The sequence below is a fragment of the Sturnus vulgaris genome, chromosome 9 (assembly GCF_052056855.1).
Source record: "Sturnus vulgaris isolate bStuVul1 chromosome 9, bStuVul1.hap1, whole genome shotgun sequence".
Lineage (NCBI taxonomy): Eukaryota > Metazoa > Chordata > Aves > Passeriformes > Sturnidae > Sturnus > Sturnus vulgaris.
This window is the reverse complement of record NC_142251.1, coordinates 24,579,955-24,605,564: the sequence shown is the minus strand read 5'-3', so window position 1 is coordinate 24,605,564 and position 25,610 is coordinate 24,579,955. Positions and strand designations below refer to the sequence as shown.

General features: G+C 44.8%; 1 protein-coding gene across 2 annotated transcripts in view; it reads left to right on the top strand.

The window, feature by feature from the left end:
* NIBAN1 (niban apoptosis regulator 1) overlaps positions 1-25,091 on the top strand; it is a 55,537-nt gene extending 30,446 nt beyond the window's left edge. The window contains exons 5-14 of one of the 2 annotated variants that reach the window (XM_014886696.2): positions 170-334; positions 11,180-11,295; positions 13,557-13,661; positions 13,760-13,922; positions 14,722-14,909; positions 15,160-15,321; positions 17,328-17,438; positions 18,003-18,110; positions 19,795-19,906; positions 20,834-25,091. In XM_014886696.2, the coding sequence (XP_014742182.2) occupies positions 170-334; positions 11,180-11,295; positions 13,557-13,661; positions 13,760-13,922; positions 14,722-14,909; positions 15,160-15,321; positions 17,328-17,438; positions 18,003-18,110; positions 19,795-19,906; positions 20,834-22,482 (2,879 nt within the window). In that variant the 3' untranslated portion in view covers positions 22,483-25,091. Of the gene's footprint in view, positions 1-169; positions 335-9,655; positions 9,771-11,179; positions 11,296-13,556; positions 13,662-13,759; positions 13,923-14,721; positions 14,910-15,159; positions 15,322-17,327; positions 17,439-18,002; positions 18,111-19,794; positions 19,907-20,833 lie in introns of those variants that run through there. The other variant, XM_088170181.1, reaches the window with a different exon arrangement.
* Positions 25,092-25,610: the final 519 nt, after the last annotated feature.

The window sequence follows — 25,610 nt, the reverse complement described above, 5'->3', positions numbered from 1 at the left end:
AGGCCGTCAAGTTGCTGTGGTGTAACACAGAGAGGTGTTTGATGCCAGCCGAGTGTGCCCATCCCAGCTGTGTCCCCCTGCCCTCTGGGCTGGGAAGGACATTAAGCTGCTGGCAAAGGTGTGGCACAGAGGAAATCTGCAGCTCTCAGACAGAGGTGTTTCTGTGCAGGCTCAAGCGAGGAGGCGGCTGCAGCCTTTGTTCCACTCCCGAAGGAGTTCCCGGTGTACCTGTGGCAGCCCTTCTCCAGGCACAGCTACTACTGCTTCCAGGAGCCAGGGGCACAGAGACACTTCAGCGCCGTGCTGGGGGACTGTGTGAGGCATTCCAACCACGGTGAGTGCGGGATGGGGACATTCCAGCCACGGTGAGTGCAGGAAAGGCTCAGCCTGGGACGGTGTCACCCACACAGGAATGCTGGAACGGCTGCGGGAAAATGCAAGTCACTCACAAAAGGTGCTTGGCTTCAGCACCCCCAGGAATGAATCAACACAGCCCTGCTGTTTGCTGTGCTGGGAACACAGTTAGGTGGGTTTTGGGGTGCAGTGGGTGTGAGCTTGGGGAGAAAACACGGGAATTGCTTTGGAAGTTGTGTAGTGATCCAAAATCCCTAAGAGGTGTTTATTACTAAGGCACAGCAAAACCTCACCTGCTTTTGCAAGCTGGCTAATGCATCACAGCTATAGAGTCAGGAATAATGCAATATCCTGAATTGGAACGTACCCAAAGGTTCAGGGAGTCCAACTCCTGGTCCCAATGCTGTCCAGGTCGTGTACAGTCCCCATTCCCAGTGCTATTCAGGAGGTACACAATCCCCATTCCCAGTGCTATTCAGGAGGTATACAGTCCCCATTCCCAGTGCTATCCAGGTGATGTACAGTGCCCTGACACACTGGACTTGGCTCCTCACTGAGGTTTGGTAGGGAGATGGGGACACAGTCAAGTTTTCCTGGCACTCCATGACTTGAAGCCTGTTCATGATGTTTGGGGATTTTCATTTGTCTTCTGGAACAAGTGTAATGGGTTTCACAAAGCTTTTGGCAGCCTGGTTTTTCCTTAAAGTTCAGCACATCACTCTAGGGGCCAGTCCTGAACTGGCAGAAGCTGGGTTTAGATGACCTTAAGAAGTCTTTTCCATCTCCAAAGCCTGCAAGTCTGCACTTCATTATGTTTCATATGGCTTAGCTATTGCTCATTTTTGCTCATTTATCTGTTCCGGGATTTATCCCTCTCAGCTTTTCCTGTGGTCCAGTTTTTATCTGACAGGCAATGCTTCAAGACTCATCCTTACTGCTGCCCAACAGGGTGAGGAGCAGATAAAGAAAGTCTGGGTTAGGATCTACTAACCAGGAAAAGAGTTTCAACAGCTGCCAGGGAAGCAGGACCCCCTTTTATGTGGATTTCTTGGAGATCTAGGTGCTGCAAGTGGAAAAATGATCACTGACAAACACCTCAATAACCTGAACTCTGCCTTTGGAGAGAATATTTTTCCCCGAGGGCTTTATATTGATTCCTATTCATTTGCACATCACTGAAAAATATTAGTTTATTAATTTTTAAGACTTTTTAAAGTCTTTTTTGCAAACACTTGTGCTGACAAAAACAGGTCTGAGCAATCTAACAAAGTTTCAGCTATGTGCAGCAGAACCATGGGTAGTGAGGATTGGAGTAGAAAATTTGACTGTGCTCTTTTAATAAAATAATAAAATAATAAAAATAATTGAAAAGAGAAAATAACTATGAAAACTCCTTCATGTTTGATTGTGAAATATAATTTAGTGGGATAAGGAGCACGGACCAAGGCCACATTCACTCCACCTTTTCCCAAAGTGCCTAGTTCCCATTTACCAGGGCAGATTTGGCAAGGGCAGGACAAAAACAAGTGTCGTGTCTGATCACAAGCAGCCTTTCTGTCCCTGCTGTGATCTGCCACTCCTGGAAAGGAATGTATTGCACTGGGCATTAGCCAAGGACTTGGAGGATTTTGTGTGTTTTCTTTCTCCCAGGAAGCAGAATTAAACACGGAAAGCTGGAGTGAATCAGTGCTGGGAGCCGCCCTGGCATTCAGCTGCTTCCTGTCCCCAGAGTCCCTCTGGTATAAATACCCAGCCCAGTCTGTGTTTCTGGGATTTCTGGGCAGAGCAAAAGCGTTCAGATTTAGTGAGCACCACTGGGAAATGGCATTCAGATGTTTGGATTGTGTTGTTCCACTCTCAACTTTCCTCTTGTCTTTGCCCTTTGTATTCATTGATGAGGAGACAATGATCTCCTTCACCAGCAATGGAACATGAAGATCAAATGCTTTTTTGGGTTTTAATTTGTGAGGTGGTGTGATTAGGGCTGATTGGTGAGAAGACAAGTACCCAGGGAGCAGCAGAGGAAGCCCAAGAGCCTGGCAGGTGCCTGGAGGGGAATGCTGACTGTTCCCTGCTGCTTCTGGGGAGCCTCTTCTTCCCAAGTGTCTCTGCTGGTCAGACCTCCAGCAGTGCAGGATTTTTAAAACTCCTCACCTTTTTAAAGAAGCTGTGCTTGAGTTTAGGTGGAGGATGGAGGAAGCAGTTTAGTATTTTCCTCCAATTTTCTAAGCTGCTCCTGCCAGGTTAGATGGAGGTGGCAGCATGGGATTCTTTGGTTTGCCTTATCTCCATGATCTACTTTGATCCACAACCTGGACTTTCCTGGTTCCATCTGGCTCCCTGTTTCCTTAGTGAAATGCTGAGAAGTGCACACCTCAAATTTGGGGGAAATCTTCTGCTGAAGTGGCCACCTAGCCCCCAGTGGGGATGTTCTATCAGTCCCACAATGGCAACAGTGAGGGAAAGGCTCAAAATATTCACAGGGCTCTAATATTAGCTATTCCCCAGGTTTTTTGGGGAATTGCTTGCATGCCTTGAAAATCAGACTGAAAAACTTCTTGAATTACTTGGTTTTTTAGGAGGTCTTCTTGCTTCCTATATGAGTTTCACTCAGTATTTGCTGTTGGAAGTGGAGAACCCTGATCACTGGTGCTGGGGATAGAGGGAAGTCTGCATGATGGGAAGGAAGTGACAACTAGCTCATTCTGTCAGACACAGAGTTTCACTTCATGATTTTATTTTTTTTTCGTCTGGTTTGATTTCATGTCTGCATCTTGACAATCACCCTCCTGACACAGGAAGCTGAGGGACTTTCAAAACCATATCCTGCCATCTCCAGTTTCAACAGAAACAACAACAAAAATTATTTTGAGCAATAAATATATGAAAGAAGTATCATAAAGAAATACATTCAGGCAAGAGAGAAAGACAAAAGCCTGTGCAGGGCAGATTTTTTTCTCTCCATCTCTGACTTTCAGGGTGGCCATTATTGGTGTCTCCATTTCCCTTTTCAGCTCTGAATTTATCTGACAGTCGTTTTTCTCATAGTTATTTCTAAACTTCCTATGTTACATGTCTATAATGCCAGTATTGGACTTAGCAACTCTTGGACTAGAATTCAGAATAATTCCAGAAGCACTGATAAAGGCTGAGAAGCTGACATGAAATCCTTGAGCTGAGGGATGAATGTGTCTGTGTATCTCTATATACAGAGCAGAGCAGCTGTCAGGAGGGCAGATACCACTTTGGAAGGGTTTTTCTTCATGCCACAAACAGGGTGGCCTTTCTTTCCCAGAGAGGAAGATGAAGGGAAGGATTTTTCTTGTTGCCTGTTTCCAGTGGATGTGGAGGGAGCAATTAAAGGACAACTGAGGAGGAAATTGCTTTTTATGACATTAAAGAAAAATGTCCTTGTGTACTGGGATGAAAGTGAGGCCTTCTGGAAACTTTGTGTGGTAATTTGGGATGGGAAAATGTACAAATGGAAATAATATTTACCCCTTCATCTAGCAAGGCTTGTGTCTTGGCTTGTCTCAAGCAGCTGCTGTACTTGGGTTAATTAAATCCCTTTTTGGTTAATGAGATAAGACCACCTGTGATCCACATGAGTGGCTGAGACCATGGCTGTTCTTTCACCAGTCACGAGTTCCAAACAGACTTTTCAGACTGATGTGTAAACATCCATAGGAATATGAATGTTGTCATAAAAGACAAAGCCATTTCACTAGAAATACCTTTGATGAGGCTTGTGGGGTGTTAAAAAAAACTTACTACAACTTTTAGGACATGATATAGAAAATTTTTATATAATTTAGAATATTTTGCTTGAAATAAGACTATTTCTCCTCTTTCTAGGATGTTTTTGCTCTACAGCTTTGAGTTCATTCAGTCAGCGTGGCTTTTGCCTTTCCTGCCAGTCTGGTTTCCTACACTGTGGTGAGGATTTTCAGTCTGTAGGAGTGATATTCATTCTGAAACACCAAGATGATGAATGTGCTAAAATCATAATTGCCATTCCATCCTTCCTATCCCTCTCACCTTGGGCTGATTATCTTCTTACATACCACCAAGCATGGGGTGGTGGGTTCAGGGCAGTGGCTCCCCTGCCTAGCCTGTTTTAGGAGCTGTGAAGACTCATTTGTGCAGAGCAAGGTGGTGTTCAGGCTCCAGCTTCGAAGTTCTGCAGCAGAGGAATCACAGAATCAGAGAATCATGGAATGGGTTGGGTGGGAAGGAGCCTCCCACCATGGGCAGGGACACCTCCCACCATCCCAGGTTGCTCCAAGCCCTGTCCAGCCTGGCCTTGGACTCTTCCAGGGGCAGCCACAGCTTCTCTGGGCACCCTGTGCCAGAGCTCCCCACCCTCCCAGGGAAGAATTTCTTCCCAGTATCCCATCTAACCCTGCCCTCTGGCAGTGGGAGCCATTCCCCTTGTCCTGGCACTCCACCCCTTGTGCAGAGTCCCTCTCCAGCTCTCCTGGAGCCCCTGTAGGTACTGAAAGGCCACAATAAAGTCACCCTAGAGCCTTTTCTTTTCTAAATTCCCACCTGCTCCAGGAATATAGGAATATAGCTGGTTTGGAAAGCACTTAGAAAATGTCAGAAATAAGTGATACTGTGATCCTTTGTGTGTTTATGCAGTGTTCATTAATTTTTTAGGCAATGAAACTCACAGCTCCTGGTCTCCCCATTAGAGGTTCATTGTGCCCTGTCTGGTGCTGCTTTGAACAGCTTTAATTTGGCTGCTGTGTGCTGATAACCAAACAGTTAACCCTGCTCAGTGTTGGTTTGGTGGCACGGAAGGAACTTGTGCTGCAAAGCTTTATTAGCTATAAATACAGCATATTCTTACAGGGCTGTGTCATGTTTGGAAGTGACCTCATCTAGCTTCTGTTGGTGGTTAGCAGCTTCACACCACATGCTCTGTGGATAATGTGACAGCACACTGCTCTCAGGAAATCCCCAGAACTGGGAGGATGATGCCTCTGGGGCCCAGAGCACCATATATATTTCACTTTGTTCTCAGTTTGGATGCTCACAACACAGGACAGCATTTTGTGAGGGTAAAATGCGTGTCCTTTTATTTAGAAGGCCATTTTTCAGCTGTGCTTGAGCCATGTCCCAAGCCCCAGGTAACCTCCCTTTTTCTGAGGTGCAGTTCCTGAGCTTTTGTCATTCAAAGCATGTTCCTTTTCTTACCTGCCATCCCACTGGGCTGGGACCATTGCTTATTTTTTGGTGACAGAATTTTCACAGTTTAATTTTGTTGGAGTTGATGGCTATAGGCTTTTTACCAGCTGTCTGTGGTATCTAAAAAGCAGCAGCTCTTAAAACCTGTTGGAGCTCACGTGAGTTCTTAGAAAGGGAAATAATTTTTTTATCATTCTCATTTATTTTTATTTTAAGGGCATCTCCTAATTGTGGTGCTGGAAGGTTGGCAGAGTGATTCCTTCTCTGCAGGAATGTCTCTTGTTCCCTGATGGTCTCCAGATGCCTCCACCCCAAATCCTTGGGGGCTGGCAGAGTGGGAGCACTATATTTGAAGTACCAGTACCACTATCCTGTCTCTTTAGTTGGTTTGGGGCTGTGCTTCTTCCTTTTTTTTTTTTACCAGCTTCTATTTTAAAAGAACTAAATTAAAAAAAAAAAAACAGTTAGAAATCAATTATTTTTTTAAATTACAGAGTGTGTATAGCAGAGGAAAAGTAAGTCTAAATATATACAAAAGAAACAGATGCCAAGGTGAGAGGGGAATGACTTGGAAGGATGAGAAAATTGGACAAATGTAATTTGCATTTCTTAGTATGAAATCTATTGCCTTGAGGGCAGCAGTGTCTAGTGGAAATAAGAAGGGATGGAATCACCAGCTTTTGAGACTTCACTTCAAATTCCATCTATTTCTTTATCTGCCTCCTACTATCCATTTGTAACATCACGAGAAGGAAGGCCCTGCACCAATACCTGCACTGAGATTTATGAAGTGACCAACAAGAAGGAGTTACAAGAGATGCTTTGGCATTGCCTTCACCAGAGCCAGCTCTCCATCAAATAGATGAGGAAGCAAGAAATAATATTGTGAGATCACCTAAAATCAAATGCAGTTTTTATTCATTTATCATATTTAAAGAACTAATAGTAAGTGACATTCTCCTCCTCAGTGAAAGGTCACCAGGTTGGAGACTCCTTTGTCATCTTCATCTCCTTCCAGTGATTGTTCTCCTGCCTTCTCCACTCTTTGTCCAAAGCTTTTCACTTTGAATGACATTCATGGGCCCTGCTGTTTTGTAGGAGGGAACTAAAAAATCCTGAGTTTTTTGTATCAGTTGTGAATGTCTTATGTTGGGAAGAGACTTTGGAGAGAGCTGCAGTTCCTGGGGCTGGTGGGTCTGAGCCCTGCGAGGTCTGTGGGCCCTGCCATGATCACCTCCTACAGAAACAGCCCTCACTGGGTGCCACATTGCTTTAAAATCAATTAGTTACCTACAGGAGGAATCCCAGGATCCTATAAATTATATTCCTTGTGTGCAGAATCTGGCTGGGACGCTGCAGGAAGCAGATGAAGCCAGGGTGGATTGCTCCTGAGTTTTGGTGGTCAGATGAAGGGCGTTATGTGAGAGTCAGCATTTCTTTAATGAAAACCTGTGCTCTGTGAGCTCAGACTTCTGGATTCTGGTTTAACACTTGTTCAGCTGTGTCTTTGGGCCTCAGCCTTGTGTGAAATGTCAGCCAAAAGGCTGAGGTTATTCCTTGTGGTGGAGCTCACTTCGGTAAAGCACTTTATCCACAGTCAATAGAGCCCTTCTGTTACTGGATTGCAGCTGAGTTCAACCATTAACCCAGCCATGTTCACCACTAAACCATGTCCCCAAGTGCCATTAGGGACAGTTATTGTTCAGAGGGACAGTTTAAACAGAATGTTGAAATAATCACTTTTTAACAGCTATGCCAATGTTATAAAAGCATCTTCCTTTGCTTGTAATTAAGAAAAATCATCATCTGAGTGATTAAACCTCCTCACCAGCAGCCCCAGGGCAGCAGTGTGCAGTACAGATGCACAGTTTGAACTGGAATGTTCAAATGCAGATTTCATATTACCTGGATTTGCTGGAAATCCAGTTTGAGCCAGAGGCAGCTGGAACGTTCAGCCTCTCTGGGAATGAGGTCCATCTGTAGAAGTTCTTGCACAAAGCTCTCCAGTGTTCTGACTGGTGTAGGACCAGCTGATCTGTGGCTGTGGATGAGACCACATCCACGAGGCTCTTAATTCCTGCTGCTGTCACTGGACACACAGAAGTGCTGGTGAGTCACAAATGGACAGCCTGTCCTCAGGGGCTTTAGTCATCCCCATCTCCAGGGGTGCAGCTGTCCTGCCTTGGACAGGGCTGCCAGAGCCCATAGGACCTTGGGAATGAGGGTTTGCTCATCACTCCCCAAACATTCACCTGCCAAGGCACAGGAGGAGGGGCTCATAGCCTGGGGTACCCTGTTATGAGACTGCCAGTCCCAGGGCAGCCCGGGCATGGCAGACAGCTGAGGCTGGGAACAGGACCCTCTAAGTTAACTCTCCTGCACCAGGTGCAGGTGCTCTCAGAGGGTGCCCAGTAGCCTGGTCCTCTGGGTATCGTTTGGATGAGTCAAGGTTTGACATAATTATGCTTTTTAAAAGAGAAATTATTCACTGCAGGGAAGCTCCTTCCTTCCCAGAGAAAGCTTTCTGCAGTCCTGAACAAACTGACCCGTACCTTTGAGACATGCAAGTTTGGGGAGATTATAAAGTCATGGTGCTTCCAGTTGTCCTTCCATTTCCCAAAGTCAAAGGGAGCTTTATAGCAGTTGCTCTTGCATTTATGAAAGGAATCTGTGGTTAGCAATACCTGTTATTGAAATTGGGCTCTATGCTTGGATATCTAGAATCTAGGTAGGTTTTCTTTTTTTAAAAATTAAACAGAACAAACAGAATTTTATTTTAATCTCCACACATAAGGGATGTTATGTTCATTAGCAGCTGGAGAAGATGCTTGAGTGATTTTCCAAGTGCAAGGCATCCTGGATTAAGCACACAATATCAGTCTGAGTACCTGTAAAGCCTCGCTGGCCTTTTGCTGGAGAACACTCAGTAACCTTCCCGGCTTTGTGTGGGATTTGGCTAAGGAATACTGCAGCCAGCACTGCACCAAGCTGCCCTAAGCTGCTCCCCTCCATCCAGCCAGCACACATGGATCACTCAGGACAGGTGCCAGGATGGCTGTGGGGAAGCCCCTGCGAGGGTTAGAGGAGAGGGGAGCTCCCCTCGTGCCTTCCCCTGCTGAGCTGTCCCCCCTGGCCCCGCTGGCCTTTGCCACCTGCCCCGTTTGCAGCTGCAGCTCTGCCATGGCCACGGCCCAGCCGCTCCCTCGCACGCCAGCGGGGCTGCCCCAACAGCCCAGCCCTTGTTCCCCTGGCCTGCCTGTGGCTGCCGGGTCACTGCCCTCCTCCAGCCTTTCCACGGACTGCTGGATGGGATGGGCACAGCCCTGGCTCTGCCCCGCTGAGGCCGTGCAGGATGTGCCTGGCAGCTCCTTTCAGCTGGGCACAATTCCCTTTTCTTGAGCCCTGCCCATGAATGTGGTTCTGTGTCGTGTGCCTCGCCAGCAGCTTCTGCACAGCCCCACACGGGATGGATCCACTTGTTCAAAGCCTTATCGCTGAGGCCATCTTTTCCTCCTATGGAAAGTGAGAATGAAATTGCCTAAATTAAGCAATTGTAGCAGCCTTGAAGGATAAAGCTTTCTTTCTGCTTGGAGTTGTTTGTGTAGCAAGACTGCCATGATTGTGTTTGTGTCCTGTGTTTACTGGCATAGGAAAGAATGTGGGATTGGGATTTTATGGCACTTACAGCTTCATGTTTTTCCCATGACCTATTCAAATGAATCACTCTTGGATTTTTAGCACCCACTGCAGTATGGGCTTGGGGACATTCAGAACATACTCTCTTGAGCATGGATTTAAAACTTGATGATCTTAGAGGGCAGACTCCTGTCAGCACTGGTGCATCACCATCTCAGCAGGTCCAAGATCCAGCCTCTTGGATGGTCTCTTGTCCCTTTGGGTTAGGAGAGAGCACAGCTGTGAAGGAGGAAAACATGTGAGTCATGATTGGAGGGCTGTGGCAGCTGCAGTTTTCCCTCCCTGCAGCCAAACCAAGCCCTCTTCTCATCAAAATATTCTGAGTTTTATTTTGGGAGGACAAAAGTTTTTGAATGCAATGCTCCATCTCAGTTTCTCAGGTGGAACGTTCTATTCTTTCATTAAAACTGTGGTCAGAGGATGTTCTCTCAGCACTCAGCAGCCTGATTTAAAACTAATACTGATATTTTAGCACCCTGGTTTGTGACTTGCCATGAGAAATGCTATAAATCCTGGAGGCAGCAGTGAAGGTAGGGTTGGGATTTTACCTGGCTGATTTTTTGTTTGTTTGTTTGATCATTGTATGAGCGTGGAGAATTTGTGTGATGTCTTTGGATCTCCAAATATCTGCAGATGAAGAATAGTATCAAGAGAGTGGCACTGAGAGAGTGTTTAGTGCCCCTCTGTGTTTAACAAACCTTCCTGCAGTCATTCCAGCCAGGTGAAACTCTGAAAGGGCAAATTTTGACATTTGGGCTCTGAGCAGATGTGAAACCATGCAATTTTCAAGCAGTTTTCAAGCTTCAAGGATAAAGCCCTGATGAAGTTAATTGTAGGTTTCTGTAGCTTTTGTTTTTGTTAAAGTGCATGGAAGATATATTTCAGGCATTACTGTGGTGTTAATCCTTCACGTTTCCCATAAGTTCTCTAATCCCTGCATTGCCCTTGGCATTTATTCAAGGCTCCTGTAAAGCTTCTCTCTTAAGCAGTTTCATGAACAAGCCCAGAGGTGTTGCTTGACAAGCAAGGCTTGAGGACTTACTCCTGACTCTTCTCATCACAATGGTTTGTATGTATCAGTACCTTCTAAAGCAGCATCATTCTCTTTGAGAGACTCAACATTCCTGTTCTTCCCTCCTTTGTTCTCAGAGTGCACAACAGGACTTCAGCTGCTCAAGGCTGCAGCAGATAATCTTGGAGAGGGGACAATAAGCCTTTGTGGCTTTGTTTTCCCACAAGATAATAATCCTGACGCTCTGATAGTGAAGACACTTCAATCCCTGAAGTGTTTGGGGGTGGTTTTTTCACTCAGGTTTGCCAAGCAGCCACTCTGCCTCAAGTTTTGAGGCCAAGGTGTCCCCAGGCCACCACACTGTTCTTAGGAAGAGCTCCCATCTAGCAGAAGTGGCCTTGCACAATAACCAGATATTCCAGAGCTCTGGTTCAACATTCCTGAAATATTTAGGGAAATCATCACGATCTTGTCAGGAGTTTTTGTTCTTAACTGGTACAAGGATGGTGCTTTCTTTGTTGAGGTCTGTTTTGTGGTATATCCATGAAAAACCATTTTGGATCATCAGTTTCTTAACAAAACAAAGGAACTAAAACATCATTGGGGAGGGTTAACTCGGGACTTAGCAATTTATCCAAACTAAAGAGGAAGAATTCCCAACTGTTGGCCCTGCCACAGGCTGTCAGAGTCTTACTATGTGCCAGCTTACATTGCTCACAGGTGTAAAGGCAAGGGATGAGCTTTCCTGTGTTAATGCCCTTATAAATCTTAGTGAATCCCCAAGGTCTCCAGGCATTCGGGCTTAGTAAATTATTTAAAAATACTACTGCTGTGTGCATGCAGAGTGGGAAATGGATCAGAAAAGGATGGTTAATTTTAAAGATTATTTCTGGGTCAATCCTTTATGTTACTGTTTGTTTTCTCCAGACTTTCTCAAACAGACCACGTATGAAGTGGAGGCGTTCTTAGAGGCCATTCAGTTCTTCCGGCAGGAGAAAGGCCACTATGGCACGTGGGAAATGACAACTGGCAATGAAAAAGAGGTAAAAGAATATATTCCTGATGGGCTTTTTGGCTTTGGGTTTGGCAGCTCTGAGGATAGGGAAGATTATAAATTCTCTTGGCAAAAAAGGGCAGCTTAAAAAAGAAAATTTAGTAGATAGAAATACCTGAGATTTTAAGACATATCTTACTCATATGTAAGTGATAACTCATTTTAAATAAAAACTTCTGAAACAGAGTCTTGCATAGTAACAGTTACATTTAAACACCAAAAATCTGTGTACTTCATTTCTGTAGAAATTAAATGCTATGCCCAGGGTCTGGGTCCATACTTGGTCACCTGGCTTTGGGGCACTTATGGTAGCTGAGATTACTCCACAACCCCACTGGCATCACTCCTCATGACTTTTAGGGCATTATTTACACCCTGATTTATATTATTTTCCCAAATACTGAGCACTCAGCTGCAATGTTTACTTGTTTACTTTAGTGCCAATTGATGGCTGTTTTCCTTGATAAAATCTGGCTTCCTTTTGGGAAAATGAAAAAAAACCTTAAGGAGAGTGGTTTGTTTTAAGGAACTAGATAATTATTTTAGAAGAAGCTTACCTTTGAAATGCTGAAAAATGTGGAATCTGGAGAAAAATCTATAAACAGTGTCTTTCCCACTGCCATCATGTCAGTGATTGAATTTCCCTGCTAACATCTGATAAAAAATTGTTTAAGGAGTTACATGAGAGTTTTTCTCTTCTCCCCTCCTCCCTCATGTTATGGAGCTATTAGAGTGCTAGTTTCATTTTATGTTTTATTTTTCCTATTGCTTGCCAAAAACTTACTCATAGCCCATATGCCTCAAGAGAGCTGTAATCAGAAGACATCCAGCCTAGTTCCACTATTATCTTCTTAGCAATAATTCATTCTGTAAGTATAGTGTGTTCTCATGGCCTGCTTGGACCAAACATAATAATTATTTTAGGCAAATATCCAAGCTAAGTGAGTGGTTTGGGGCAAGCAGGCTGACATTTGTTGCTGTAAAAGTCCCTGCAGAATGCATGGAAGTGTATTTGCTGCCACTCACTTGTGGTGGCCGAGTGTCAGCATACCCTGGGGCTGCAGCATGGCTGGAGTGGGAGCATGAGCCCAGGCACCTGAGGGAACATCCACCAGTGCCTTAAAAATGTTCCCAGAGAGCTCAAGATTCTTCACAATATAAAATCTTGGAATCACAGAATATCCTGAGCTGGAATGGACTCCAGCTCCTGGCCATGCACAGACACCCCAACAATCCCACCCTGTGCATCCCTGGGAGCGTTGTCCAAACACTCCTGGAGCTCTGGCAGCCTCGGGGCTGTGCCCATTCCCTGGGGAGCCTGGGCAGTGCCCTCCACTCTTTGGGGGAAGAACCTTTCCCTGACAGCCGACCTAACCCTCCCCTGACACAGCTTCATGCCTTTCCCTTGGCTCTTAAATCTATCTGATCTGTTGTCACATTTATTATTTGTGATAGTTTGGGTTATTCACAAGATCTTTTTTAAGGGAGCCATTAGTTTAAGACCTGAATTAGAGAATGCTTTTGACTGACATTTGAGTTAGCAGAGCTGAATCTGAAGTGCTGCTGTGGCATTTTCTATAAGTACTTAACTTAAATGAAACTACAATAAAAGTGTATTGCATATTCGAGGTATATTACAGCTGGGTGTTGTGTGTAGTATTTATGTAGGGGCTGTTTATGCCCTGTTTTACACTGGGCTGCAGTCAGAGTCCTTCTTTACTTGTGCTGCTCTAGTTCCTGCCATTTCCCTCTGCTGGTGTTGGTGCATACCTCAGATCCCTCTGGCAGCTGTAATACATGAGGTGCAGAGTGTGGAAACACTGACATGAATGAAAAAGCCCTGGCATGATGAAAATGGAAAGTTGAGGGGTGTTTTTGCACTCTGTATTGGCTCAGCCAGCAGCCTGGGGACAGCAGGGATGTCATCCTGACTGTGGGCTGTGCTGGGCTGCTGGTGCAGCTTTCTCAGGCCAGAGACAGTGTTTATAAATAAAAACGTGCAGAGAGAGGCCTAGACTCCCCAAATCAGATGTATATTAAGTCTTGCATATTTATTTGGTGCATTTGAGTGGGACAGGTAAGGAAGGAGTTGCAGTTCAAATCTAGGCAGAGTGCAAAGCCTCTGTGGGTAATTCCTGGCAGCTGGAATAGCTGAGCCACTGCCTGCACACATCACTCTGTGCTGCAGTGCTCAGCCTTCAGGGAAAGAGCAGGCTGTGAACTTGGCATTTTCATCTCCTGACTGCACAGATCCTGAGCAACCTGGTGATGGAGGAGCTGCTGCCTAACCTCCAGACAATGATCCTGCCTAAAATGAAGGGAAAGAGGAATGACAGGAAACGGGCCTGGTTTGGGGTAAGAAAGAACTGACACTTGCAGAGTAGCTGTTGCTCATAGCAGCTCTCTGTGGGTGCTGGTTCTGATTTCTGCTTCTCAATTTGATTTGGGTCCAGATCGTAGAGGAAACCTATGGCTTAGTCCAGCAGCAGGTGGCAGAAGGATTGAGTACCTTGAAAGAAGAATGTAGAGAATTTGCAAAAACTCTCGAAGGCACCATCCGTTCAGACATGGATCAGATTCTGAACTCCAAGAACTTCTTAGCTGGAAAAATCAAAGGTTAGTGGAGGAACAGCTGTGCTTTGGAGCAATTCTCCAGTGTTTCTCACTGTGCTGCTCAGATTATCAGATGTGCTTATTTTGAAATCCTTGCGTGTTTTGAGAAATCCAACTGGAGACACCAATTTTCAGAACACAAATAAGCCTCTGCTCCCTTTGGTGGGAACTGATACCTGTGGCCAGTGTGTCTGTGAAAATACCAGATCTTTTTAAATTGGAGCTGACAGCTTTTGAGTATCCTGATCAGAGTTGTTCGTTCTGCTTTCATTTTCACTTGCACCATCTTAGGTAGTGAAGATACAGGTCACATGAGCATAATTAAAAAACCTGATCTCTAGAAATGCACCACAAAACCAGGTTCTGGTTATGTGGCAAATCCCTTGGCTTCCAAAGAATATTTAAGCCAAAGGACTTCTTAGGTGTTTTTTAATTAATGCGAAGGAATCATAATTTTGTTCTGAATATAAAAAGGAATGTAAAGAGCAGGCAAAATGTTGTTGGTGCTGCTTAAGCTGGCAAATAAATAAATTGATGGCTGGTAATCATTCAATACTCAGAGCTGCCCTTTCCTCCGCCCTCACAGTGCCCCCAGTCACCAGTGTTTGCTTAGGTGAGGCTTGGGACAAGAGTTTCCACTGTCACCCATAAAGCTGTGAACTCCTTTCACACCCTCATCACCTCTGTGGAGGTGTGACTCCAGGGAAAAATACAAAACCATTGAATTAACTGTAAAGAGATGTGTTCCAATTACTTCTTTCACTGTCTCTAAATGCAACTATTGTCCTGTGTGACCCTCCAGCCAGTGTTTCTGAGCCTGCCCAGAAGTGCTGCACAGAGAATATCCAGCCATTTCTCACCTCCATCCTGGAGGAGCTCATGGGCCCCATCAGTTCTGGATTCATGGAAGTGCGCTCGCTTTTTGATAAGGAAGTGAATGAAATCATCCAGGACTTCCAGAAGACCAATGACATGACCAGGCTAAAGGAGGTAAGACAAAACAGAGCTGGAGCCTTTATATCAATCAGCACAAGGATTTCTGGCTAGACCTTGGCTGGCAGCAGGATTTGCTTTCCCAGGTGGAAGCACACGAGCACTTGGTTTTGTCATTTAGAAAGTCTTGTGGTATTTGTGCAACTGAAGTGCAAATACCAGAATTTGGGTTAAAGCCAAATTGTTATATTCTCTATTAAAAATTCACCTCTGGTTGCTTTCTCTCAAAACCCGCACGGGATTGCAGAATGTGGATCAGCTCATGACCCTGCCCTTCAACTCAGTGAAAATGGAGCCCTGCTATCTGAAAGTGAACCTGCTCCAGGAGTTCCTGCAGGACCTCAAGAGTCGCTTCAAGGTCTATCACATCGATTTTGTGATTCAGAGGACACAGAACTTCATGCAAGAGGTACTGTAAGATCCAGTTTTTCCTCCTGGAAGAACAGGTTAGGTTTGTCCTGCTAATTTGGTTCAAAGTAATTTTGATAAAAGCTGCGAAAGAGCCCCAGAGTGTCTCTCAGGCAAGGTACAGATAACAAAACCTGAGAAAACCAGGTAGAAGCTGCTTGACACTTTTATTTGTGAGACTCTCTGTGTGAGTCGTTCAGCAAGGCATGAAAATTTTAGATGGATCATCTGTTCCCCTGAACTTTCAGGTTCTGAATTCCCAGTGTCTCAGCACCCAAGAAAGTTGTGTATGTCACTAATGGGGTGGCTAAAATTCACCTGATTCCCTTTCTCAAGGCTCGGTTTTTCAGGAAGGGTCTTAAATGTGTTTTACCAGAATGGAATGTCTTCTCCTTGATAGTTGATTTTCTCACCAATATAAAGTAAAGCAATTAATGTTAGAAACTTTAATGTTAGAAACAGAAATTAATGACAGACAATGTCTCAGGGTGTAGGTGCTTTCTCCAGCCTCACTTTTCAGGAGACTGGTGGAGATGATGATATCATTCCAGATGAAAACTGAACTCCACCTCTTTGTCCTCTCTTGTGTGTGTTGGTATAGGCTATAACTCTGCTTTGCCTAGGTTCCTCCTGGATTCCTGGCCAGAAGTGTCTGAGGAGCTGGCCAGCAGACTCATTTCAGTTGCCAGATCACGAGGCACATTTGGACTTGGAGCTCTAAACTGAACCCTGTGATTTTAATATGTATTTGGGAAACTTACTAATCTGCTCAGCAATCTTGTGAAATGGAGCTGGTCCAGATCTATGGAGTGGAAGTTAGGAATATGGAAAACGAGTGTCTAGGACACTGGGATAGGGTTTTCCTAAAAGCAGCTCTTCTCAGTACAGCCAGGACCAGCAGCCAAGGAATTAGTCAGAAATAAAATTCTGATTTCATGTCTGGGTCTTTCAGGGGGGACCATTCCAAAATGCTGCCAAATAAAGTGTCTTTCACTCAGTGAAGACCATGAGTAAAGAAAAAGAAGTAGACAGAAAATAAATCCCATATAAACCAAGAGGTCATTCTTTTCTGAACAGAATACGAGTCAAAATTGACAAGAAATAAGTTAAATTATAGCATGAGTTGTTCTAAACAGGCTGTTATTGCATCTTCCTCTTTAAAAGGCTGGTATTTTCCTCATAAAAATACTGTGTAGTTTCCCTTTTTGTAAATGGACGTCTGTTTCATAAATGTAAAATCAGACATATCTGTGTTGGTGTAGTATTTGGCTAAAATGTATCTCGAGTGGAGGATGGAGAAGGATTCTTTGCCTTGGGAGCTTGGCATCCTCTAGTGGCCAATTTCAGGAAATCTGGGAGCATGGTGCTCAACTGGCTGAAGGAATGGCCCCTCTGCATATCTCCCTGTACTTCTCCAGTAAGAAAATGTTAAAATTTGAATGGGAACAGCTAAAGAAAAGGCAAAGCCTCATTACATAGACTCAATTACTGCTTGCAGAACTGTCTGTCTGAAATATCTTCAGAGTAGGGGCATAATATTCTTAATGATAAGCTGAAAATATGGTAAATGCCAGCTTAGCATAATTCTGTGAGAAATGATTGCACTCTGCATGATTTTTGCTGATTATTATTTGTAATGAAAGCAACTGAAAATTATGTGCAGTATTATTAAATACTTTTTATTAATGATTAATGACAGAAGTCAATGGGGATCTTCTTATTTGGGATAATGAGTTTTGACTGTGGTCTGTATACACAGATAATCAATTCTACATTTTGGCTCTGTCACCATCAGTTTGGGTGGTGACATGAGATCAAATCTGTACAAGAAAGCTGGGACAGCATGATAATGATACTACAGCTTTAATTTCATTTATTTATTGCAGCATTTCAGTGCTCTTCAGAGCACCTTCTCAGAAACACAATTTAAATTAACAGTTATACTTATCATGTTTGCAGGAATTTGATATTACTGATCTTTAACGTATTTTTAATTACTATTTTTAGCTGATGGAAAATGCAGTTTATACTTTTGAGCAGTTGTTCTCTCCAAGCCGCCAGGCAGACTCGGCCAAAGTTGCAACAACCATTGAAAAAGTCAAGCTGAGAGTGCTGAAGGTAAATGTCATGTAGCACATTTGCAGGCTGCCTTTTTGGAAAAAGAGAATATATTTTATATGAATGTACCTCAGTATTTGAAAGAAGATAAGCTTTTACCATCTAGCTGAAAATATTGATTTGGTGGCACTTAGCAAAGCTGCCCATTTTGGGGATAAAACCTAGTTCTGGGCAGACACTTATAAAAGAATTTGCATGTGCAGTCCCTTTAATTATATGTAAATCAGCTTATTAATTTGCTGTGGATCTGGAGAAATAATTTTTAATTAACTTTACAATTAGCCTGCCACTAGGATTTGTTACTCTCAGAAAAGGCAGTGCTGAAATACCCAGAGAGGGCAATCGGGGGCTGTTTCTAGTCTTAGAGTTAAAGGAAGTGAAAGAGATCCTGGAACAGTCAATTTTAGAACGATTCTGTAGAAGCTGGGCTAAGCTGCGTGGCCATTGAAACCCCTGTGCACCTGTGATGCAGCAGCTACAGGCTGACAGGAACCAGTTGCCTGTGGGAGTGGTGAATAACCCCAGGCATGCATGGGCTTGTTTCTTTCTGGTGTGTTTTGGCAGCAATACGATTACGACAGCAGTACCATCCGCAAGAAGATATTCCAAGAGGCACTGGTGCAGATTACCTTGCCCACAATGCAGAAGACACTGGCTTCGACATTCAAACCAGTAGGTATCTGTGACTAAAAACCTCAACAAATAATAATGAAAGGCAGGGGAGGAACAGTATCTTGGCAGTAATTTCTTAACACTGTCAGGCTGTTTTCTCTTGGAGAACTGCACAGATTTCCTGCCTGCTCAGTGCTTGTATTTGCCGCTTCATGAGTTGGGTAGGTGTGGAGCTCAAGGAAGACTTCAGGACACAGGGACACTGTCTATTCTCAAAGGCAGTTGAAGTCCTCTGCCCATCCCTGGTTCATTCCTTCCCTAGAGATCTGAAGTCCCCAAAATTGAGTTCTTCTGTACAGTTGGGATGCAGAGATGAGCTGGACCTTGTGTTCATTTCTCTGCAGCAGCACCCGGAGGCACATCCAGCCCACCCTGTGCTTAACTCCTTCAGCAAGAGACAGCCCTTGCTGTCAGTGCTGCTCAGTGCAAGGGTTGCACAACAGTCAGGAAATAATCACAGAGACCATCTCTATTCTCCTAACCAGACAGGGCATGTTCAGTCAACAAACATCAGTTTGCTGGAGATGGTATCCCCGTGGCTGCAGCAGGGGCTGGTTGGAATTCTGTTCACCTGGGCTCAGAATGAATAGTCCAAACCCTCCAAAAGCCCTGGGCATCCTCCTGCCTTGTCCTGTGCCTGCTAAAAGGGGACTGCCCCAAGCCATCCTGGCCTCCTGCCCTTCTGTTTCCACAGATGTTCATCTGCTCCCCTTGGCTGTGAGCTCTCACCCCCAATGTGCTGCTCTTGGTTATACCCAGCTTGTTTCAGTTTCAAAAACAAGTTTAAAACCAAGTGTTTTGCCAAATTACCCTTGCAGGTGTTTGAGTGGGGATTATTAAAATTTACAACTTTCAAGAATATATTTAAAATCAGTTTCTTCTGTACATGACTCTCCTTTCCTTAGGATCCCCAAAGTAATAGTCTCTTGTAGAGTATCAGCAGTGCCTTCAAGACAGGGTGTTTGTGCACAGGGACAAGCATTTTATCACCTGGAATATGTGTGGAGACACCTCATGTCTCTGTCACAGAGGAAGCAGTGGTGGAGAAAACTTCCACAAGCCCTTTCTGTTTGGTTTCCCACCAGCTTTTTGTATTTGTGCCTCTGCAGAAATGAGCAGCCAGCTCTAGAAGCCAAAGTGTGTCACAACTGACAGGCCTCACCAAGTCCTGACCTTTCACTTGAAAACCTCCAGGTGATTTATGTAGGTGCCTCTTCTAGAAGTGGGCAGAGGTCACTTAATTTACTTTTTATAGACCACCAGCAGCTGCTTGATGATAATGATTCAGATAGCCTGTTTATACCTGTTGGGTATAAATCAGTGAGCTCAAAGTGTTACACACCTAATAGAAAAACAAAACCAAACCCTACATCTCCCATGCACTGTGGGTTTGCCTCCTTGGACAAACAAGTTGTGAGGCATTTCCTCAGCAGCTGTTTGTTTCAGCAGGCAGTGATCTGCAGTGCTTTTAACTGTGCTTGTACTGCAGGAACACTGTTTGATAAGTACATAATTGATTGTGGACACACATAGCTCATGGAGTCATAGTTCAAACAGTGCACCCCAGGAGCTCTCATGGAGCGTAGCAAGACCTGCTCCATGGCATCTCCAAGCTATTTGGTTGCAGCAGCACTCAGAATCCCTCAGTTTTCTCCATCTGTTCCTTTCTTTCCTACCTGCACAGGAGTTGCAGAGATACGAGCAGTACATTTTTGCTGATTACACAAGTGTGATCCAAGTAGAGAACGTGTATGAAGAGATTTTACATCAGACACTGCTTGAAGAGGCCCTGAAAGGTGAGAACATTCTTGAGGTGACAGGAGTAATATTGCAGCCCATGAGTTGTTCCTTCAGAGCTTCCCAGAGTCCTCACCTGGCTGTTCCTGTCCCACTTTCTCCAACACTAGTGGTTACATCCCTACAGTGTTTATTCATTTGCCTCACTGAAGAATGTGTTGCAAGCCCTAAAGTCTGAGTTATGGGGCAGCTTTGCTAAACCTGTGGAACTCAAGAGTGATGGCTTGGCACAAGCCTTTTTCTAACAAAATGTAATTATGGCAACTTCACTTGATCTCGATTCCCTGGGCCAAGGAGGGAAATTCTGTCCTTACTTAGACAGATTTGGTGATGACTGAATGGCAAGACTGTGCCAATTGCAAGACTAAGAGAATTGCAAAGACTAATGGCAACAGAGATTAATTTCCTCAAATGAAATGAACTGCTAGATGCAGTTTCCAGTATAGTGATGCCATTGCAGTACTCCTTGCAAATCTCTCTGCTATATCTATGTATGTATATACACTTATAAAATACTTGTATCTCTCTATATGTGCCTGTCTGTCTATACCCTGGATAAAAGACAAGCAGATGTACTGCACAGGATGTTTTCACAGACTATAGGCACTCCTGTTCCAAAACAGCAGTATAATAATTGTAACCAGCACGCTTTTATTGGCATATTCAATGTAAATCCTTCTGCACTGAAGCATTACCCTTGTGCATTGTGGATTCTCTGCTTCAGAAATGCTTCAGAAGTGCCATTATTCAAAAAATAAAATCCCCATTCCCAGCAAAGAAATGTGAACCAAAAGGAAGCTGAAAATGAACATTAGTGTTGTCTTGAATATCAAAATGTACAACATAAACTTGGGAAAGCACTGTATGTTCTTCCCTGTGCCTCTGTCATCCTTCCCAAAGCGGTTTGGTGTTTCTGTTTTATTCAGTGATCGAAGAAGCTGCCGTTCTGAGGAAGCACAACCTGTTTGAGGACAGCCTGAAGGTGCCCTGCGAGAGCGTGTCCAGCCTGACGGAGCTGAGGACGCCGGTGGGATCAGCACAGGGCACCCCCACCAAGGCACCCACGGCTGCCCGAGCCGAGGGGTCAGACACCGAGAGCCACGGGGACAAGATGCTCATTGTGACAGGGAAAATCGTGTGGGAGAAGGATGCTGATGAGGGAAAGTCACCAGACAAAGATGCAGGCACCTCTGTTAGTGCAGCTGGTGATCAGGCCAGCGGGAGGGAAGCAGTGGCTGTTATAGACATTGGTGACAAACAGGAGTCCCCTTCGGCTGGCCATAATAAACAAGGAGTTGAAGAGGGAAAAAGCGTGTTGGAGAACGAATCAGAGCGTATAGTGAGCACTGAGAGAGAACTCGAGGCACAACAAAAAGCTGTGGAGGAAAATGCAGCTTCTGAGACCGACACGGCAGTAAAAAATTTTGGAGCCAGCCCTCAAATAGAACTTAAGGCACCTGAAGGAGCAGCAGGGGAAGAGGTGACTTCAGAGAGTCAAACAGTAATGGCTGCTGTGTCTGTCAGTGGTACTGAGAAAGCAAGCACAGCACAGGAAAATGTTTCTGAGATAAAGCTCGCTTTCCCACCTGAGAGTGTAACAGATACAGAGATTTTAGGGAGTTTGGAAAAGAAAAGCAAGGTAGAAAATGAAATTATGGGAAAATTATCTCAGAGTGAAAATGCAGTAGGAGCAGGGTTTGAAAGGGATAGTGAAAAAGAAACTGATGAGAGTACTAAGACAAAGATTGTCTCCCAGGATGAAAAGAGAGGGAAAGCAGGGTTTGGGGATAGTCCTGAAAAAGAAAGCCAGTCGGAAGAAAAGAGTTGTAAATCCCCCGATGATGTGAATGAGATAAGGAGTTTGCTGACGTTGACAGTTGAGATCCCAGCAGATACGCCAGCTGAGAATATCAGGGAGGTCTGTGAGGGCGAGCTGCTGAAGTTGCAGGAGCACCACAATGGGAACTACGAGTTGAGCGAAGTGGCCGTGGCAGGAATTGAGGTGAGGCAGAAGATGAGGAGTGAAGATGCAGGAGAATGTGTGCAGTTGAAGGAAGAGTGCCCGTCCTCAGCCAGCCTGGGGACCGATGGCAGGAGTGTAGAGAGCGTGCCCAGGGGGGCACAAGCACCGTGGCTGGTGGAGAGCTCGGCTCCGCCTCCGGAGGCAGAGGTGGAGAGCGAACCAGGTGTGCCGTCCGCAGGTGCGGGAGGTGAGAGGCTGCAGCCAGAGGAACGCACGGGAAATGCGGTGGAAGACCAAAGGCTGTATGGGGAGGCAGGAACGGGGAACAGCCACGCTGTCCCGGGGGAGGCTGGCACACAGAGCTCCGCTCCGAGCCCTGCTGCAGATGGAGCCCCGAGGGACGTGCCCATCCTGGATAGAGCAAACCCGGGCCTAGGACTGCTGGAGCCGGTGTCCCTGGTGCCGCAGCAGCGCCAGGGGCAGCCCGGGGCACACACAGAGCAGCCGGGAGATCATTCTGCTCCACTCGCAGGAATTGAGTGCACGGGAGGAAAAGCCCTTCTCCCGGAACAGCGGGAAGATGGCTCTACGCAGCAAAACTCGGAGGAGTAAAAAGCAGCTTTCAGCCCAGCCCTGCAGCACCTATTCACTCCAGTAATCCCCGTCCCATTGTGAATACTTATTCAGGTCGGGGCTGGAGGAAATGTGCTTTGTTGTGGGTGTCCCCAGCTCCTGCAGGTTTCCCACGAATCCGAGGGATGGGAAATGGGTTTCTTTTTGGTTAAAACCAGATTACTGCTGAGGAACCTCATCTGTCACTTCAAATCTGCTCCCTTTTAAAGCTAGAGAAAAAGTCTGAAAATGTGACCACTTAAAATTATCATCAACTATCATCAACTTATTTTAACAACTTAGTCCTTAGTGATCCTCTTGATTTTTAAATGCATGGTTTTGACAAGTACTACTCTGATTCTGGTGGTTGGTACATACATACTCGAGGGTGCTTTTAGAATTTGCATGCAGTATACAGGAAATAAAAGCATTTTTAGTAGTAAGCAGAACCAAATAGTTGATTTAGTAGATTGCTGAAAAGCCACACTGTGCAAACTCTGCAGACTGATTACTTAATTATTTTCAAGTTTTAACAGATATCAAAGACAAGCAAATATTCTGATTTTTATTTTTTTTTCTCTTATTGCTGTATTTAAAAAGGGGAAAGTATGGGAGCAGGTTTCTCAGTCCCACTCTGCACTTCGGGGTTATTTAGCCTTCCAGAGCACTTTATGGCTATTTTGTTTTGTTTTGTTTTATGTAAGGGAGAGAAGAGAATGTTTACAATAACTATAACCATTAGGCAGCATTTCTCTGGTTTAAATTCCACCATAAAATAGCTTCCTTTACAGTTATTTCATACAGAATATGGAATCCTGCCATTCCCATTCCCACCGAGTTACTCAGGTCTGTAGACCTTTTGAGCTGTGGAAATCATGTAATAAGTGGCAAAAATTGTGAAACATTGGAATCATTGCATATAATTTCTAATGCAGATGTTAACTGAAGTGACAGGCAGACAGAGGTTGTTTTACATGTGCTGATATTTTGGCAGGCAGAATCACATTACAAAAGGACTTATTAAAATGAGACAGTTGCTTTCATACACACGATCTGTATCAAGCCATGATCTTGGTGCAGAGTTGCTTAAATGTGTTCTTTCCATCTCAGTTTGCACAGAAAAGCTTGGAGATGAAAACCCAGTATTTTAGTAGATTGGCCTTTCAAATGCAAGACCTCACTTTAGAGGTCAGTTTAAGGCCTTGAAATTCTGGCCCAATGTTTTGAGCCTGTTTCTGAATGTCATACAGTACAGGACAGCAAAGATTAATTGTAATTGCAGCAAGGACTGCGGGATTTATGCCCATAAAGACACAGGAAGAAATAACAGTCCCGGGAGCAAAATATGTGTTAGCATTTAACTTCAGCAAACTGTGCAAAGTCTTTTAATGCTATCAAAATATTCTTTAATACTAACAGAAAATTGACACTAGAGGAACAGGCAAATATTACTGTGTGAGGAAGGAACCTTGTTGAGTAACTGGATTAACTGCTCTGTCACTGCAGTAAAATAAATGCAGTTCTTATTTATTCTAGAAGCTGAACTGTAGTATGGAAACGTGAAGGTCACAGATGTATTCCTTGCAGAAGTACTTTGACTAGTTTCCTCCTTATATTTCATGCAAAAATACTAATTTTAAACATACAAACTACTGCCAGATATTTTTTTTTTTTACAAATCATTGGTTATTTCACTGTCAGCTGCTTCACTTTTAGAAATCATTAACTATTTTTAATTGGTACTGAGTGTTAAGTGACTTCAAATTTATAAAGTGCTCTAGAGTTAAGCAGCAGCAAGCAGCCTTTTTAAACTAAAATTAGGGGACATGATGGGTTTTTAATACTTTTTTGTATGAAAGACAATTAGCATGGCAACAAAAAAGACTGCAGCCTCCTGCAAAAGGAAGCAAACTCATTCTAATATGAATTAGATACATCTGTACTGAGACATTTTGCATAAGTATTTCCATAATGGTAATTTTGGACTTATTTCTGTGGCAGCCTAGATCTGGGTAATATTTTCCTGTGATATGAGTTGCTTTGCTGAATGCAGATGCTCAAATGTTTTTCACTAGTGAGATGGGTAAGGATGGGGAAGATTCAGCCTGTACATTGCCCGGTTCTGCAATTTAAATTGCAGTTCCTCATGGCCAGAAGACTTTTTTTCTCCGGTTTTGCGCATTTTCTGCCCGTTTGCAAATGGATAAAGGAGTGCTTTTCTAGTCTTTACCACAGTTGGTTAGAAGCGACAGCTTGGTTTGAAGAGCTCAGCAATCCGCAAGGTTATGTGGGACCACTGATCAAAAATTATAACGCACCCATCCCGTCGTTTTTATTGCTTTCTTTTTTGCAGTTGCCTTCACTAATTGGGAGCCGTAATAAATCGCCTCTGGCGGCTCATGGCCGGAGAGCCGGGTGCCCTGACGGGAGCGGGCTGGGGTGTGCAATTCCATGGGCTTTCCACTGTTAAAGGCCAGGACATGAAACACATTGTATTTGCTTGGAACTTTGTACCAACGCTTGTCGTGGAAATAAAGACGCTCTTCCCTTCCATTGCTGGGAGGCTGCTTTTGTGAGTGTATGATAATAAAAGAAATGTTCCTCAGGCAGCTGGGAGTGATGGAGGTGTTTCCTTCTGCTGCCCGAGGGGAGTCTGCGGGCAACGCGGACGGGGAAGAGTTTATGGGAATGACAGCGTGAAGGGGAATGGCTTCAAACCAAGTGTTAGACTGGGTATTTAGGACGAAGTTCTTCGCCGTGAGGGTGGTGAGGCCCTGTCAAAGGGTGACCAGAGAAGCCGTAGCTGCCTCAGGATCCCTGGGAGTGTGCAAGGCCAGGCTGGACGGGGCTCTAATCACGTCGCTGCCCATGATGAGCTGATCTGTACGTTCCCTTCCGTCCCCAGCCACTCCACGATTTCTCGGCACGCTCCACGCTGGCGGCTCGCTCGGAGCCTCTCCGGGCAGCGCCTGAGGGAGGGGGGGGGGGGAGCAGGGCACGCCGGGAGCTGTATGCGGGCGGGGCGCGGAGCATGCCGGGAGCTGTGGTTCCCCGCCCCTTTGTCCACGTCGACCCTTTCGTTACGCGTTCCTGCTGGCGCACGTGACCCCCGCGCCGCGCTTCCCCAT